At 38.3% G+C, this 14928-nt stretch overlaps 1 protein-coding gene across 1 annotated transcript in view; it reads left to right on the forward strand.

The window, feature by feature from the left end:
• corin (corin, serine peptidase) overlaps positions 1 to 14928 on the forward strand; it is a 156458-nt gene that overhangs the window by 76924 nt on the left and 64606 nt on the right. Inside the window, exons 5-6 of the mRNA XM_062981623.1 lie at positions 2726 to 2907; positions 10268 to 10381. Of these exons, the coding sequence (XP_062837693.1) occupies positions 2726 to 2907; positions 10268 to 10381 (296 nt within the window). The remainder of the gene's footprint in view (positions 1 to 2725; positions 2908 to 10267; positions 10382 to 14928) is intronic.

A 14928-nucleotide genomic window follows, 5' to 3' on the forward strand; every position in this document is an offset into this window, starting at 1 on the left:
TTGAGGAAGGAGCTTCCCATGGAAAGCACATCTATGAAATGACTTGAATGCATTATCAAGGGGAAGGATGTGGATTGTACAGAATTCCACAATTCCTCCATCCCTTTCCGAAGACCCCTCCAGTGACCGCCTGAGGCAAATGGGAACTCGCTTTCCCAGCAGCACTTTGTGTGGCGGGGGCATCGAAGAAGCCTCTGTGCTTCCTTCCAGTGCATGATAGGAGCTGAGGTTTTTCTCTCTTTTTCTCACTTTCTTTCTCAGTCAATCATAGGCCTGGTTGACTGTGTCCATTATCCTTCCCTCTTCTGGTGTGCACTTGAGACTTCAATTCCCAGAACCCCCTCTGGTAAAAAACTTTAACATTTTCCCCAAAATCAGTGGATTAGTGAAATGTTCTGAAACTTAGAAGGCTTACGGTTGTAAATGTGATCTACAAATGAGGCAAGTTTCATGCTGACAGGCCTGAATACGACAGAGAAATGAGCCGCTAATGGTTCCCCATTGGTGTCAATGGACCGAATCTTACTGGAATGAAAACAGAACCTTCCTCCTCATTTCAGAAACTTCCCTGTAAACAGAAGGGGGCTAGGAAGCCAAAAATTGAACCAAAACAGAATGGGTTTTTGCTGAGGTACACATTCGTAATGACTGATACAATTTATGAAAGGTAATTAATAATAACAATAATAACAATAATAAATTTTATTTGTACCCCACCACCATCTCCCTGAAGGGACTCAGGGCGGCTCACAGAAGCACTTCGAAGTGCCACATATAAACAACAGTACATAAGCATATAAACAGCAACGTAAGTTTAAAACAACACATATAACACACATAAAATCCATTTGATAAAATTGCAAATTGCCAAGCTTTGTGTCTAACCCATACAGCCATACTGCTGTTTGAAAGGACTGTTTACAACTATTATGCTTGAAGTATTTTCCCAATATGCACATATACTTGCATCAAAACAATCAATTTATTTTTGTGTAGATGTACTGTAACATTAATTCTTTGGATAAGAGAACAGATGGAACAGGGGAAGAAACTAAAACAAATATTAGAGGACCACACACCCAGAGTTTTCCCTAATATCCCAAATAACTATCTACTGAATGAATTAAGAATATAGTAATTTTCAGCTGTAAAGATGAAGTTGTGCAATACAGACTTTTGTTTACATTTTCCATATTCACCCAATTAGGGGGGCTTTAATTAGATGGAATGATGACCACATGGCAGGAAAAATCTACTGCACTTTTAAGGGTTTTTTATGTTTTTAATGATGGTACAGGAAAATTCCCCCATACGTACATCCCACTAACAGAGAATGAAGGAGCATCTGTTATTTTCAGAGCCAATTGATGTTAGAAATGTAACAATTCTATGTAAAATGTAAACAGTCTATTTGTGCTTTGTACACATTTCTTCTCTTTCAGAATTTGATTATAAAGCAACAAAGAATTTTGTAGCAAAGTAAATAATAATAATAATAATAATAATAATACACTTTATTTATATTCCACTCTATTTCTCAAGGAGACTCAGAGCAGATTACAACATACACAGTTAGGCAAACATACAATGACGTAATACAGTGGAATAAAAATGACATGCAAATATACTGAACAAATTCATTTCTGGCTTTCTGGAGGCAGTGCTCAGCTCTGATCATGGGGAGGTGCTCTTGTTCCATTTCCAAGGCTAGGAGCCTGTTGTAGACATCTCCTGGTTGTGTTGCTGGCATGGCTGCATGGGCGCCTTTATTACCTTCCCACCGAAGTGGTACCTATTGATCTATTAATATTTGCATGTTTTCGAACTGCTAGGTTGGCAGGAGCTAGGGCTAACAGAGAGACCCGTGGCTTCAAACTGCCAACCTTTAGGTCAACAGATTCATCAGTTCAACAGTTCAACCTGTTGGGCCACTGTAGCCCCTATAATAGGTTTTCATTGTAAATTAAATGCTATCCTTTTTTTGCTAAACTATTTTATCACAATAGAGAAGAATGTGATGGTTTTGCAGAAGGGCTCAAATACATACGACTTTGGAATAAATGGTTAAGGTTAAAATCATGATGAAACCAAAGTTTTAATTGTTGGGAATGCTGGATGATCAACTAGAAAGAAAAGATGGAAGATTTTCCTGCTTCTTGCAGGGGGTTGGACTGGATGGCCCGCGAGGTCTCTTCCAACTCTACGATTCTATGATTCTATGAAGATTACTACAATATACTGTATGGTTCATGCAGTGAGAATCACCTATGTGCACAACTTTGTACATCTACCATTTAAACTCCTTGTAGAAGTCACTCGTTCCCTTAAAATTAAAAAAATAAACTGATTTTGGAATTTTGTAAAAAAACCCTCCTAAATTCACTTTTAAGTCTCATAATTCAGATTTAATTCTGAAATGTTTTTTTCGAACTGAAAGCATAGGTATATCTGACCAATTATATAATTGGCTGAGGTTTGCTACTTAAATTTATGTCACAGTGTCAGTAGAAGAACCTTTCCATTTTTAAGTTCAAGCCCATTTTTTTTATTTGATATGATCCCCCTTCCATATGCATAAAATTGCTTTTAGCTGTAGAATTTTAATCAGGCTTCTACTTCATTTATAAGCAAACACTAAATTTGTGACTTTCCTTAAAATATAATATAAGTTTGCATATTTACAGGAATTAATTTTTGGTATGTACTTTTATTGTTTTCTTCCTAGCCATGGACTCCTGCCTTGCAGATCATTTTGTGAGGCTGCAAAGGAAGGATGTGAACCTGTTCTTGGGATGGTGAATTCTTCTTGGCCAGAGTTCCTTGCATGTTCCCAGTTCCAAAACAAAAGTGAAAATGACAACATTACCAAGGTCTGTTTCTCCCCAGAACAAGAAACAGGAAAGCAATGTAAGTGCCATTTAAAAATGTTGTAAACTAGAGTGAAATGGTTTGATTGAGCTTGTACCAAATCGCTCATTATGAAGAACTGTATGTTGCTTTTCTATTTTCTGTTTTAATCTGAAAACTAAATCTAAGGTAATTGTGCATTTTACCTTTTTGTAGGGAATAGAAAACAGAAGGGCAAATTGGTTGAAAAGAGATGGTAAAACATTAAGCAGACTCCTCTTCTGGAAGATGGAACAGACCTTTTGCTTTTTAAAAAATGGTGTTGATTAGAGAAACGATGCACAAAGATGCACATAATATATAACTTGAGTTCAACCTTCCCTTTGTCCATATTACCTTATTATGAAGTTGTTCAATACTGGGCAACACATTAATCCAGGGGTCCCCAAACTGAATGTGGCTCTCAAAGGCCATCGTAAGCCTTAGACATTGAGTCACCTTAAATCTGAAACAACATGAAAGGATCCCAGCATTAATCTATCTAGGATTCTAGCTCAAAAATTATACTCACTATTGTTCTGCTGAGTTCTACATTTGAAATAACTTGTTATGGGGAGAGATGCAAAAGGTCATGGCTATAGCTCAGTGGTTCCCAACCTTTTTTGACCAGGGACCACTTGACCAGGGATCACTTTGACCAGGGACTACTCTCCAACATTAGTACCAAAGGGGTTTTTGGTTAACTTTAGATTCAGTTTGGTTATTTTGTTTCATAAAATTGCATTGGATAGACTAAATCAGCTCTAGTTTCTGATACAGAACATGTGCCATCCAGTAGTCGCCATCTGCTCGCCCACAGAAAACCATATTTAATAATCTAGAGCTGATGTGATCTATCCAATGCAATTTTCTGAATCAGCATGCCAAATCATCCCAGGTACAGGCTTAAAAACAAAGACACCAAGGCTCCCTTGCTTCTAGGCGCCACATGGAACGGCTCCACTCAGGGGGAGGGAGGAGGAGAAGCAGTAGTCAGGAGGCTTGTTGTTACACCTTTTGTGGGTAGTCAGCCTCTCCCCCGCTGACATTCCCATTGCCTCGGCACTATAAGAAGGTTTCGCGGGAGCAGTCACTCTCGTTGCAACAGTGCAGTAATGGTGAGGTCACAGACCATATTTTAGTTCTTGGGGACCACTGATGGTCTATGGACCACAGGCTGGGAACCACTGCTGTAGCCAAAAGTAGGAAGGGCCAGAGCCAAGACACACTTCTCTCTTTCTTCCATATGCCCATTCTTCCAGGTTGAACTACCCAGAGAATTTTAAGGACTAGATATATGTGAGATAAATAATTGAATCAATGTTTCTTTCACAAAGTTTGAGACAGACATCAGCTGTTATAGAAAACGGAAGGAATGGAGAATCCAACTTCCAGAAATAAATATTTCTACAACTTTCACAGATGAGTTGTCAGAGTACAAGGGAGTGAAAAATCAAGTTTTATTACTTTTCATTCTATTTGAAGCTTTTCACTTACATCCCGCCTTGTAGTTATAGAAAAACACTATTTAAATAACATTCCTGTGAGGCAGAAATGAACCTCCCTAGCAATAGAAATACTTATGTTATATTTTTCTTCTAGTCCTCCCTCTATATCCCTTGTATCTTGTGTTCTTCTGAGTAACCAAAGTGGGGATTAGCGAAGGAGTCACAACAAGAATGATAAATGAGAGAAATAGATCAAATACTCAGTGACTTGTATCTGAAGATATGGAGCATAAAAGAGTCAACATCTTTATAATTAAAAAGTTGAGGAACTGTTTGACAATGTATTTATATTGAAAAGTGTTAAACGCCATGGATTAATCATTAAAGTGTGCCGCCTCTATATTATTGTTATTACTAGTAGCAGCAGCACAGAATTCTGAATTCTGAAATGTAGTAGACTCTCAGGCTCATTTCACACTGCCTCTATATCCCAGGATCTGATCCCAGATTATCTGATTATCTCAGATTATCTGGTAGTGGAGACTCATAAAATCCCGTTTAAAGCAGATAGTCTGGAATCAGATTCTGGGATATCTGACTGTGTAGAAGGGGCCTCATTTAAATTATTGTGAGCTACTTTCAGTGTTTCTCTAAAAAGGGGGATAAAATAAAATATAAAACATAAATACTGATTCAGAGTGAGTGCATGGCCAATAGTAACATATTTCTGTTGGAAAAAAGAAGTCTGTGGTGATATGATAGTTGTAATTAAATAATTGAAGGGCCATCATGATAGAGCTTGTTTACTGTTGCTGTAGAGGTTCTTGCAAAATAAGACCTTCTGACTAAACATTAGGAAGAACTTTCTGATCTTCTACACTCTGGTTTTGTTGACTGGGTTAGCTTTGGTGTTTACAGGTAAATATATTAATTTTAACATCATTCTAAATGAACCTGGTGATTGCTGTGAATTCTTTGTGAATTCAAGTTCATGCTTTTATATAATTTATTTAATTCTAGGTTATATGTTTTGTTTGACATGTGGGTCGATTTGATGTATATGAGTTTAAAATGGTACATGTTGGTTTATTTAGGGTTCTGGGTGGTTGGTTAAATGTATTTGTATATGGCTTTGAGTATTTGCCTTTTGTTGTTGGAATACACTCTGAGTTCCTTCGGGGAGATAGTGCGGAATGCAAATAAAGTTTGTTTTTTTGTTTTTTTTTATTTATATTTATGGTACTCTGAGGCTCCAGCTGAGTCACAACAGTGTATTCATTTCAACTGTAGTAATATTTTTAAAGCTCCTTAGGCAATTAGGCATTGAGTCCAGATTCAGCAGTATGACATATAATCCTCTTGTCAAGGTAACAGGAGAAATTATGAAACACAAATAATGTGTTTGTTGAGGCCGATAGAGAGATGACTAGACCAGCAACAATGAAATGTCAGTTTTCATTGAGTTTTTTATTTTATTTTGGAGGTGTGGAAAAGAAAATCTGTCAGTATAAGAACTCCCTGATAGGTTTTTCCGGATTGTATGTCTGGCACCTTTGCATCTTTATTGGCAAAATAGTAGATATGGATCAATTTAGAATGATTTTTCCCTAATATGTGGGTATAGAGAAAAATTCAAGAAAAAAATGTTACACTCAAAGAATGCTTGTTTCTGAATTCATTTTGGTGTGTGCTAAATCATAACTCTGTTCTGTTCATGTACCTTTTAACATCTTGAGACACTAATGGGGCAGGAAACATTTACAATTTGTTTAAAATTACTACAAGTCTATATCTGGACCTGAAGAAAATTTAGAATATTTCCCACAAGTGAAATGTTTTATAAATATGCAGTAAACGTTTGTTTGATATTCTAGGTGTTATAGCTGTGGTGTATAGTTCTGGAAAATGTTTAAAATTTTTGTTAAACATGTTGTAGCCAGTTGTATGGATACCAGATGGTTCGGACTGATAACTAATGTTCTCTCCTGGCATATACTTCTAGTTCTAGCTATCCAGTAGAAAGACTGAAAGTTGCATGCATAGAAAGATAAGTTTTCATCCTACAATTGTTTTAAAGGGAAGAAGTTGTCTGTTGTTTTAAAGATGCAGAAATACTGAGTGTGTCTGATCTACATACAAAAAGAAACGTATGTATTCTTTTTTTTATATAAGAGGCAGGGTGGGGACTCAGTTGTTTTCCTTTCCAGTTTTCATTGCACTATATACATTCCACTTATATTGCATTCATGGATTCTATAATGCAAGACTTGAAAATATTTTGCAAGTTCCAAAAACCAAACCTTGATTTTGTCATTTTATATAAGGGACATCATTTTACTATGCCACTGTATTCAATGGGATCTCAACATTCACAGATGTTGGTATCTATGGAAGGTCCTGGAACAAAATTCCAATTGACATAAGGGCCTACTGTATTTGGATTATAAAATTCCAATTCAACAAAGAAGCTTGGAAAAGCTGGTTTTGGATAGAGTTGCTAATCATGGTGGTCACAAGTGCCTGAGAAGAATTGGCTGAAAGGTACAGTAGTTTCATCTAGTAAGTCCTACTAGGCAAAAGAATGAGATGGGCAAAGGAGAGTTAACTTACTGAATTGAAATAATAGGCTCTGTTATTGTTTTCCTAAAATAAATTTGTGTCAGGAAATCAGAAGATGTTTACTTCTTGGGAGGAGAGTAATGGCCAACCTTGATAAAATAATGAGGAAGGTCCACATAATGAAAGCAATGGTATTCCCCATAGTAACCTATGGATGTGAGAGCTGGACCATAAGTGAAGGAAGATAGATGCTTTTAAACTTTGGTGTTGGAGGAAAATCCTAAGAGTGCCTTGGACCGCAAGAAGATCCAACCAGTCCATATTCCAGGAAATAATGCCCGGCTGCTCACTGGAGGGAGGGATATTAGAGGCAAAGATGAAGTAATTTGGCCACATCATGAGAAGACAGGAAAGCTTGGAAAAGATCATGATGCTGGGGAAAATGGAAGGAAAAAGGAAGAGAGGCCAACCGAGGGCAAGATGGATGGATGGTATCCTTGAAGTGACTGGCTTGACCTTGAAGGAACTGGGGGCAGCAACGGCCGACAGGGAGCTCTGGCGTGGACTGGTCCATGAGGTCACGAAGAGTCAGAAACGACTGAACAAATAAAGAAGAAGAAGTCTTGTTTTTCAAATAAGACAAATTTTGGCCCATTATGTCTTTACTAATAAGTTGTAGGAGCAAGCTTTGGAATCTCTGGAATTTTACAGATCCTTCCCATTATTGTATGCCATGAAAACTGAGGACTAGTGTTACACATGGTTTATATGCTGGAGCTTCCCCACCTATGATTAAATCCTTCAATAATGCTACTCCTTCTTATGAATTTGCAGTGTGAGAATATTGCCTTCTTCCCCAAGGGTTTCCAAAATCTACTTATCATGTATTGACATTGAGCTCTTAGGTCTCAATATTGAGTACAGAAGGAGAAAAAAAAGGCAAATACGAGGAGCTTTAAAATGGGAAAGAAAGTTGTGGAAGAGACATGAGGATATAAAATTTTTCTTTCTGAAATCTCATTCTGACATTAAACTTTTCCCCGCAAAGACTCCTAAAACCTTGAAGGTTTAAAGCATTTCTAAAGCTTTGTAACTATTTTAGCTCTGCTGGTTTCCTCCTCCCATTTTGGTCAAAAAAGTATGACGTTGGAAGGTTTTGGTCGTTTTATTGAGATACAGTGTGACTTGTTGTGTGTTTTCAAGTTGTTTCTGACTTATAGCAACCCTATTATTGAGTTTTCTTGGCAAGATTTGTTAAGAGAGGATTTACCTTGTCCTTCTTCTGGGGATGAAAAAGGGTGATTTGCTCAAGGGTGATCAGTTATTTATTCTTAAATATTTGATCGTTATTCATTTTATATTCAGTCCTTCTGTTAAATTGCTTTCAACAGTTTTTGTCCTAGTTTGATGATGTCTTGTAGAACTGGCTTCACCTTCATAATGTAGCAAGTTATGATTGAAATCAAATGCCTTATGATTTTTATTTTTAAAATCAAATAATTTTATTTTTAAAATAAAAATGTTTTCATAGCATCTGGGCACTAAAATAGAATTCAGTACTGTATTGTACTTTCTCCTAAATCCTAAATCACCTCTATCAGACTAGATAAGGTGCCCATTTCTGCCAATTCATTTTTTTAATAATCCGTTTTTCTCCTGAGGCTTTTTGTTTTTCCATTTTTGCTGCTAGAATCATGTGATGTGATTCTTTGTTCATTTAGAAGTCTCAGTAAAAATAAAGTTACATTTAACTGCACTTTAGTTTTTAAAATATCTTGTATCAGGTTCTGTATCAATTCTTCATTTTAGATGTTTTTATTACACTGAATATAGAGTGTATTATGGGGATACTGATGGGAAACACTAAAAGATTATGACTGGTTTGGTAAGAAGATATCCATTTTGAAATTTTGTACAAAGAAGTAATGCTCCTTCTAATGTGGCGGCTGTTATGACATGCACACAGATATTTTAGGAATAAAGAAAACATGCCTTCCGTCTTCAGAAGTTTTTGTTTTACACACACACAAACAGGTAATATAGTCTTAATGATGAACCAGCTGCATGGAGTAGAATAAAGTTCAGTCCTGTCAGCATAGATCCTTTCTGCTGGAAGAAATGATCTGTTAGCAGAACCCTTTTTTGCCTGCCAATTTAGGGATCTACTGAGAGTAATTTGCCAGCATATCAGCTAAGATCTGCTGGAAGATGAACCAAAAGAGGGATGGAGAAAGGGTGGTGTGGGAAGAGCCGAAATTCTTCTAGGCCATGGTCCCATAATGCTGGCACAAGTTTGCAGAGAGAGGGTAATTGTAAGTCATTCCCACCATCCTTATTCTGAGTGGTATTTGGATATAGCATAACCTCAGCTGACTTTTGCCCAGCTTCATTAATTAAGATTGCATTCTGAATTTGTTACTCATACCATTAATTGTTAAAGATTACTTTAACCAGCGGGCAAGCTAGCACGATAGATATGGATTTGCTGGTTATGGTGATATTGTATAATTAATCCAAATCATTTTTTAAAGTCACATGATAGCATATCATTTAATAGCTGGCCTTATACTCTGTCTGTGACTTTAATATCTAGGTGCTAGAAATCAAATGCTTGAGAACATCTACCTTCTTTGGTGACGTCTGTGACTTACCCACCCCTTTTAGAGTACAAGTTGTTTACATATATTATTTTTCACGTGTCTTGTTTACTGTAAATGATCTGTGGTAGGGCATTGTTTGGATGTGATCTTAACATCTAAGATTTAGAAGTTGCATCGGCTCAACGGGTTAAACCGCTGAGCAGCTGAACTTGCTGACCAGAAGGTTGGCAGTTTGAATCCATGGGATGGGGTGAGCTTCCGTTGTTAACCCCAGCTTCTGCCAACCTAGCAGTTCGAAAACATGAAAATGTGAGTACCACCTTGGTATGAAAGTAAATGGCGCTCCGTGCAGTCATGCCGGCCACATGACCTAGGACGTGTCTATGGACAACACAGGCTCTTCGGCTTTGAAATGGAGATGAGCACCACCTCTCAGAGCCGGAAGGGGAAGCCTTTACCTTTATCTGTGATTCGTTGTTTCTAGGCATTGAATGTTTGCCTTTGTGTTTGTGTATGCTGGAATCTGCCCTGAGTCCCCTCAGGGAGATAGGGCGGAATATAAATAAAGTATTATCATTATTCTGTCTACACACCAGCTTTTACATTTTGTTGTTCCATCCCTATTACCAATATAGCCGAGCCAGAATAGTTGGACTGCTAATTAACAGCAGCCTGAAGAAAATTATGTTATAAATGAAGTAGACTACAGAGTTGCTTTTTAATTCCAGAAAATAACAATCTTTTTTCCTTTTCCTTTTCCTTTTCCTTTTTCAGTGCTTTGTGAAGGGGATGAAAGCTTTGTGTGCAGAAGTGGAATTTGTATCCCAGGGATACTGCAGTGTAATGGCTACAACGACTGTGATGACTGGAGTGATGAAGCTTATTGCAGTACGTCATTTAAATGCATAATATAGTGTATGTCTGGAAAAAACCAACAACATGGTAACTGTTAAAATTACTTCAGAAACAAGACACTTTTTATGAAATGACAACACCTTTGCGTAGGATTTGCGTATTCCCACTTCTGAGTATTTCTTAGCAATCAATACAACCTGTTTTCCTTTGCCCAACCTGACCACAGAACATGCTTGTAGACCTTTTAAATGTTATGTTTTTAAGATGCATGGGTTCAATAGGAATTTAACAGCTAAAATTTCTGCAGACACACAGAGGGATTCTTAGACAGTTGTTTTTAAATGTCTGAGTAATCATCCCACAAAGACTGTCTTTGTCAAAAGATAACCTTTTGAACAAGCGCTCGCTTTATACCTTTTGGTAATTTTGTTGGCAGCACATTACAGTACATGAAAAACAACCTGCTTACAAAATGATTTTTGATATAACCCTGAAGGTGATTACAAAAAATTTTTGGTTATAAAAGAGCTGCTGTTGAAAAGAACATGTGGTTTTCCCACTATTTGATATTTGCATGAATGAGAAAAAGCTGGAGGCTGGATCACACTGTTCCCATTTAACAAGTGAGCACATATAAGCAGATGTTTCTCAGATCTGACTATGTGAAATCATGAAGGACAAAGCAATCACTCTCTTGCTTAGCACGAAAGAGTCCCCAAAACGTTCCCTACCCTTCTTTTTCCTCACACGTCTAATGAGAAAGAGTCAACACTATTGTTACATCCTCATTTTTAGCATACGAAGCTCTCCATTTGGTTGCTGATTGTGGTGTGGGAAATACTGATGAAACCATAGTGACCCAGTATGATTACAACTAAGGCAGCATGAGCTTGAACCACAGGAAAAGCAGTGGTAGCAAGAACTCTGCATGAGAATTCATATTGGACATGTTTTTCAGCCCACACTAGGATGTGAACAACTGAGAAAAGAACTGAAAGCAAAAATACATTGTTTTAGACAGACAGATCTATAAAGTAGCCAATGCAGTCAAGTTCTCTGACTTGAAACATGAAAGAAAACATGCAACAGCATTCTGCAAAGAACTTGCCATTTCACAGATAAGATCGTTCTGATTTAAATGCAATATTTGATCCAGTTCTGGGGGATGTAATTTTGGCTCCTGCTCGCCTGAAGATGTGAACAGGATCCTTGGAGAGATGAGAGCCACCACATGTGTTCTAGATCCTTGTTCTCCTGGCTCATTAAACTGGCCAGATAGGGACTGGTGGTGTGGGTAAGGGAAATGATTAATACCTCATTGCATCAAAGCAGGCTCCCAGCATGCCTTGAGAAGGTTGTGGTAAGTCATCTTCTGAAAGAACCTTCCCTGGACCCTACTCTACTTGACAACTATAGAGCAGTCTCCAGTTTTCCATTTCTGGGCAAGGTATTACAACGTGTAATGACTTCTCAATTCCAAGGCTTCATGGATGAGGTGGATTATCTAGATCAATTTCAGTCTGGTTTCAGGCCTGGTTATGGGACAGAGACAGCTTTGGTTGGCTTGGTGGATGACCTATGCAGAGAAGTGGACAGGGGGAGGGTGTCCTCACTGGTTTTCCCAAATCTTTCAGTTGATTTTGATGCCATCGACCATGGTGTCCTTCTAAGTTACCTTTCTGGCATGGGGGTTGGTCCTGTTCTTCAGTGGCTCCACTCCCTCCTGGAGGAATGATCTCAGAAGTTCATGCTGGGGCATTCCTGTTTGACTTCTTGGCCACTGGCCACTGGAGTCGCTGAGGGTTCAGTCCTGTCCCCCCATACTATTTAATATATACATGAAACAACTGGAAGAGATCATCCAGAGATTTAGGGTTAGGTGCCACCAGTATGCCGATGACACTCAGCTCTACTACTCCTTTTCACCTAATTCCAAGGAAGCCATTCTTATACTAAACAGGTGCCTGGCAACTGTAATGGACTGGATGAGGGCAAACAAATTGAAGCTTAATGAAGACAAGAGAGACATGCTCCTGGCCAGCTGAAAGACAAATCTGGGAATAGGCTTTCAGCCTGTTTTAAATGGGGTCACATTCCCCTGGAAAATACAGGTTCTGAGTTTGGGGGGTATTCCTGGATTAGTTTCTGAACCCAGTGGCCCCGGTTTCAGCAGTGTCCAAAAATGCTTTTCCGCAATCCACCCCATGTGAACCTAAATTACGTGCATAAACTCTCTACTTTTATTGCCACTTCCGGGTTTTTAAAATACCTGTCTGGGGAAGTGGTAGTGGTGGCCAGGAGTGGTGGCATTCCTGAAGTGTCATGGATACTTTCCCTTTGTGGAATAGCTCTTGATTTATTGTTGAAGGCTTTCATGGCCAGAATCACTGGGGTGTTGTGTGGTTTCCAGGCTGGATGGCTGTATTCTAGCAGCTAACTAGAACACAGCTGTACAACCCAGAAACCGCACAACACTTCTTTACTTATCCATGGGTCATATCCAAATTCCTGATTTTGGCCTCAAAGTCTGCCCTTGATCTATATACGAGGTTGACTTATAAATTACTATATGTGGTAGCTTGTAGCCTTGCACAGGGCAGATACAGGCAAGAACTCAAACTAAAGAAGAAAATAATGAAATGTATTGCAATGCACTGCTCTTGTATCCCAAATGTCTATAACTTTCTATTCTCATATTTCTTCCCCTAAATGTTTTTAACATCCATGCCTGATGAAGCAACGTGTGAGTGTCAAAAACTTATGCAATGTATTTTGTGCATTTTAATGACCTAATAAAGGTATCACAGCAGTGTTTTTGTAGAGTTTGCTATATTTTGCTGCATAACACAACCAGAATGGGATACAGCCTCCGCTAATATTTGCTCAACTTTCTGCTCTTGATTTCCTATTGCCTTTGATAAGTAACATGTCCTCTTTTGATGTGTGGTCAATTTCCTCTTGGAGACTAGTGTAGAGAACTGTCAGAATATTTCATAGTGGTTCCAGATAAACAATGATCTGAATTTCCAACTCAGCTGGGTACTGCATTCCTCAATATGAAACCATCTGCAGAACACACATATTTTAACTTAGTTTATATCATTTAGGATGTTATGTGTTTGGTATTTACTATCCTTTTATTTTTGGTATACTTTCAGAGCTAAATATAAATCATAGTGGAAACTTCTGGACAGTTTGGCTGTTACATTCTTCCCCCTTTAACAGCAGTAGAAGCTAGTTTTAATGTGGTGTATTGGATAATATGCTGCACTTGGTCTGGAGAGACATGGTTTTAAGTCCATTGTACTCCTCCATGTGAGAATTTGTTGATTTCTGCCCATTATGCAGCTGCCAATGACACATACCCAACATTGATGAAAAAGTTATTGTATATATATTCATTGACTGTTGATAGGTTTGGGGGCCAAAATTATGGGCCTGTGTATACATCCTGCCCAGGCATTCAAAAAGGTTAGCAGTGGCACTATGGTGGAGAGAGTAACGGGTTTAGTTCTTCTTTTAGGTTCTTCCAGGTTGGACTAAGCCAATGATGGGCAAGCTTTTGCGCTTGGTGTGTCAAAATTCACCAAAAAACCTAGCATGACTTGGGTGGTGTATCACTTCGAGAGGAAAAAAACCCATAATTTCGCAATATGTATAGTTTAAATAACAAAAAATGTATAATTGTAATATATAACTGTATTTAATAAATCAAAAACTATTTACTACCATTATTTCCATGGTACTTCTTGCAGTTTCCACGTTGATTTCTCTCTATTCTAGTTTCAATGTAGTCATGAATAATGAATAATATAATAGTAATAATCTGATAATTGTCACGACCCAGGCGGCAGAGGCACCAATAACCATACACAGAGGCCAGAATCTAACTAATATCTTTATTGAAGGAATATATAAAGTTAATAAAAACAAGTATAGAAAATAGTCCAGAATTAGACCCTTCAGGAAAGGTCAGAATTAGTCCAAAAAAGCAATGTCCAATAAGAAATATTAAGGTCCAAAGTTGTAATCCAATAACCGAAACACTCACTTTGCCAAGCAAAGTGAGGGGAGATGACAAGGTCCTTAGTCCATAAAACTTGAGCGTGGCTAGGAAATAACTTGATACTTGAAACAAGGCTTGAACATGGAACAAGGTAACTAAGAACAAGAACAAGGTCCGTGGAATAACTTGGTAAAATCCGTGAAACAAGGCAAGGATTAGTCCTGGGAAACAAGGCAAAGTCCGTAGGTAAACAAAGGCTGGGAAGCAAGGCGAAGGCTGGATAGCAAGGCAAGGCTTGAGCTGAAGCGAGGCTTGAATCGGAGCGCGCTGTCCAGACACAACTCGCTCCGTAGGCTGACGAATTGACTCCGCGAAGTTGCTACGCGGGCAAAACACCTATATAGAGTCCAACTTTCTCACCAAAGCGGTTCTCTGGGAATCAGAAACGAAAGCTAAACTCTGAGACCAGATGTTAAACTCCTTAAAGATTCTCACGAGAACCAATGTTAATTGGCAACATTCTTAGCTGCTATCCTCGCACTCCTGCGCGAAGCTGAATCCAAACTTCTCTGTT

This window comes from Anolis carolinensis, chromosome 5 (genome assembly GCF_035594765.1).
Source record: "Anolis carolinensis isolate JA03-04 chromosome 5, rAnoCar3.1.pri, whole genome shotgun sequence".
NCBI classification, from domain to species: domain Eukaryota; kingdom Metazoa; phylum Chordata; class Lepidosauria; order Squamata; family Dactyloidae; genus Anolis; species Anolis carolinensis.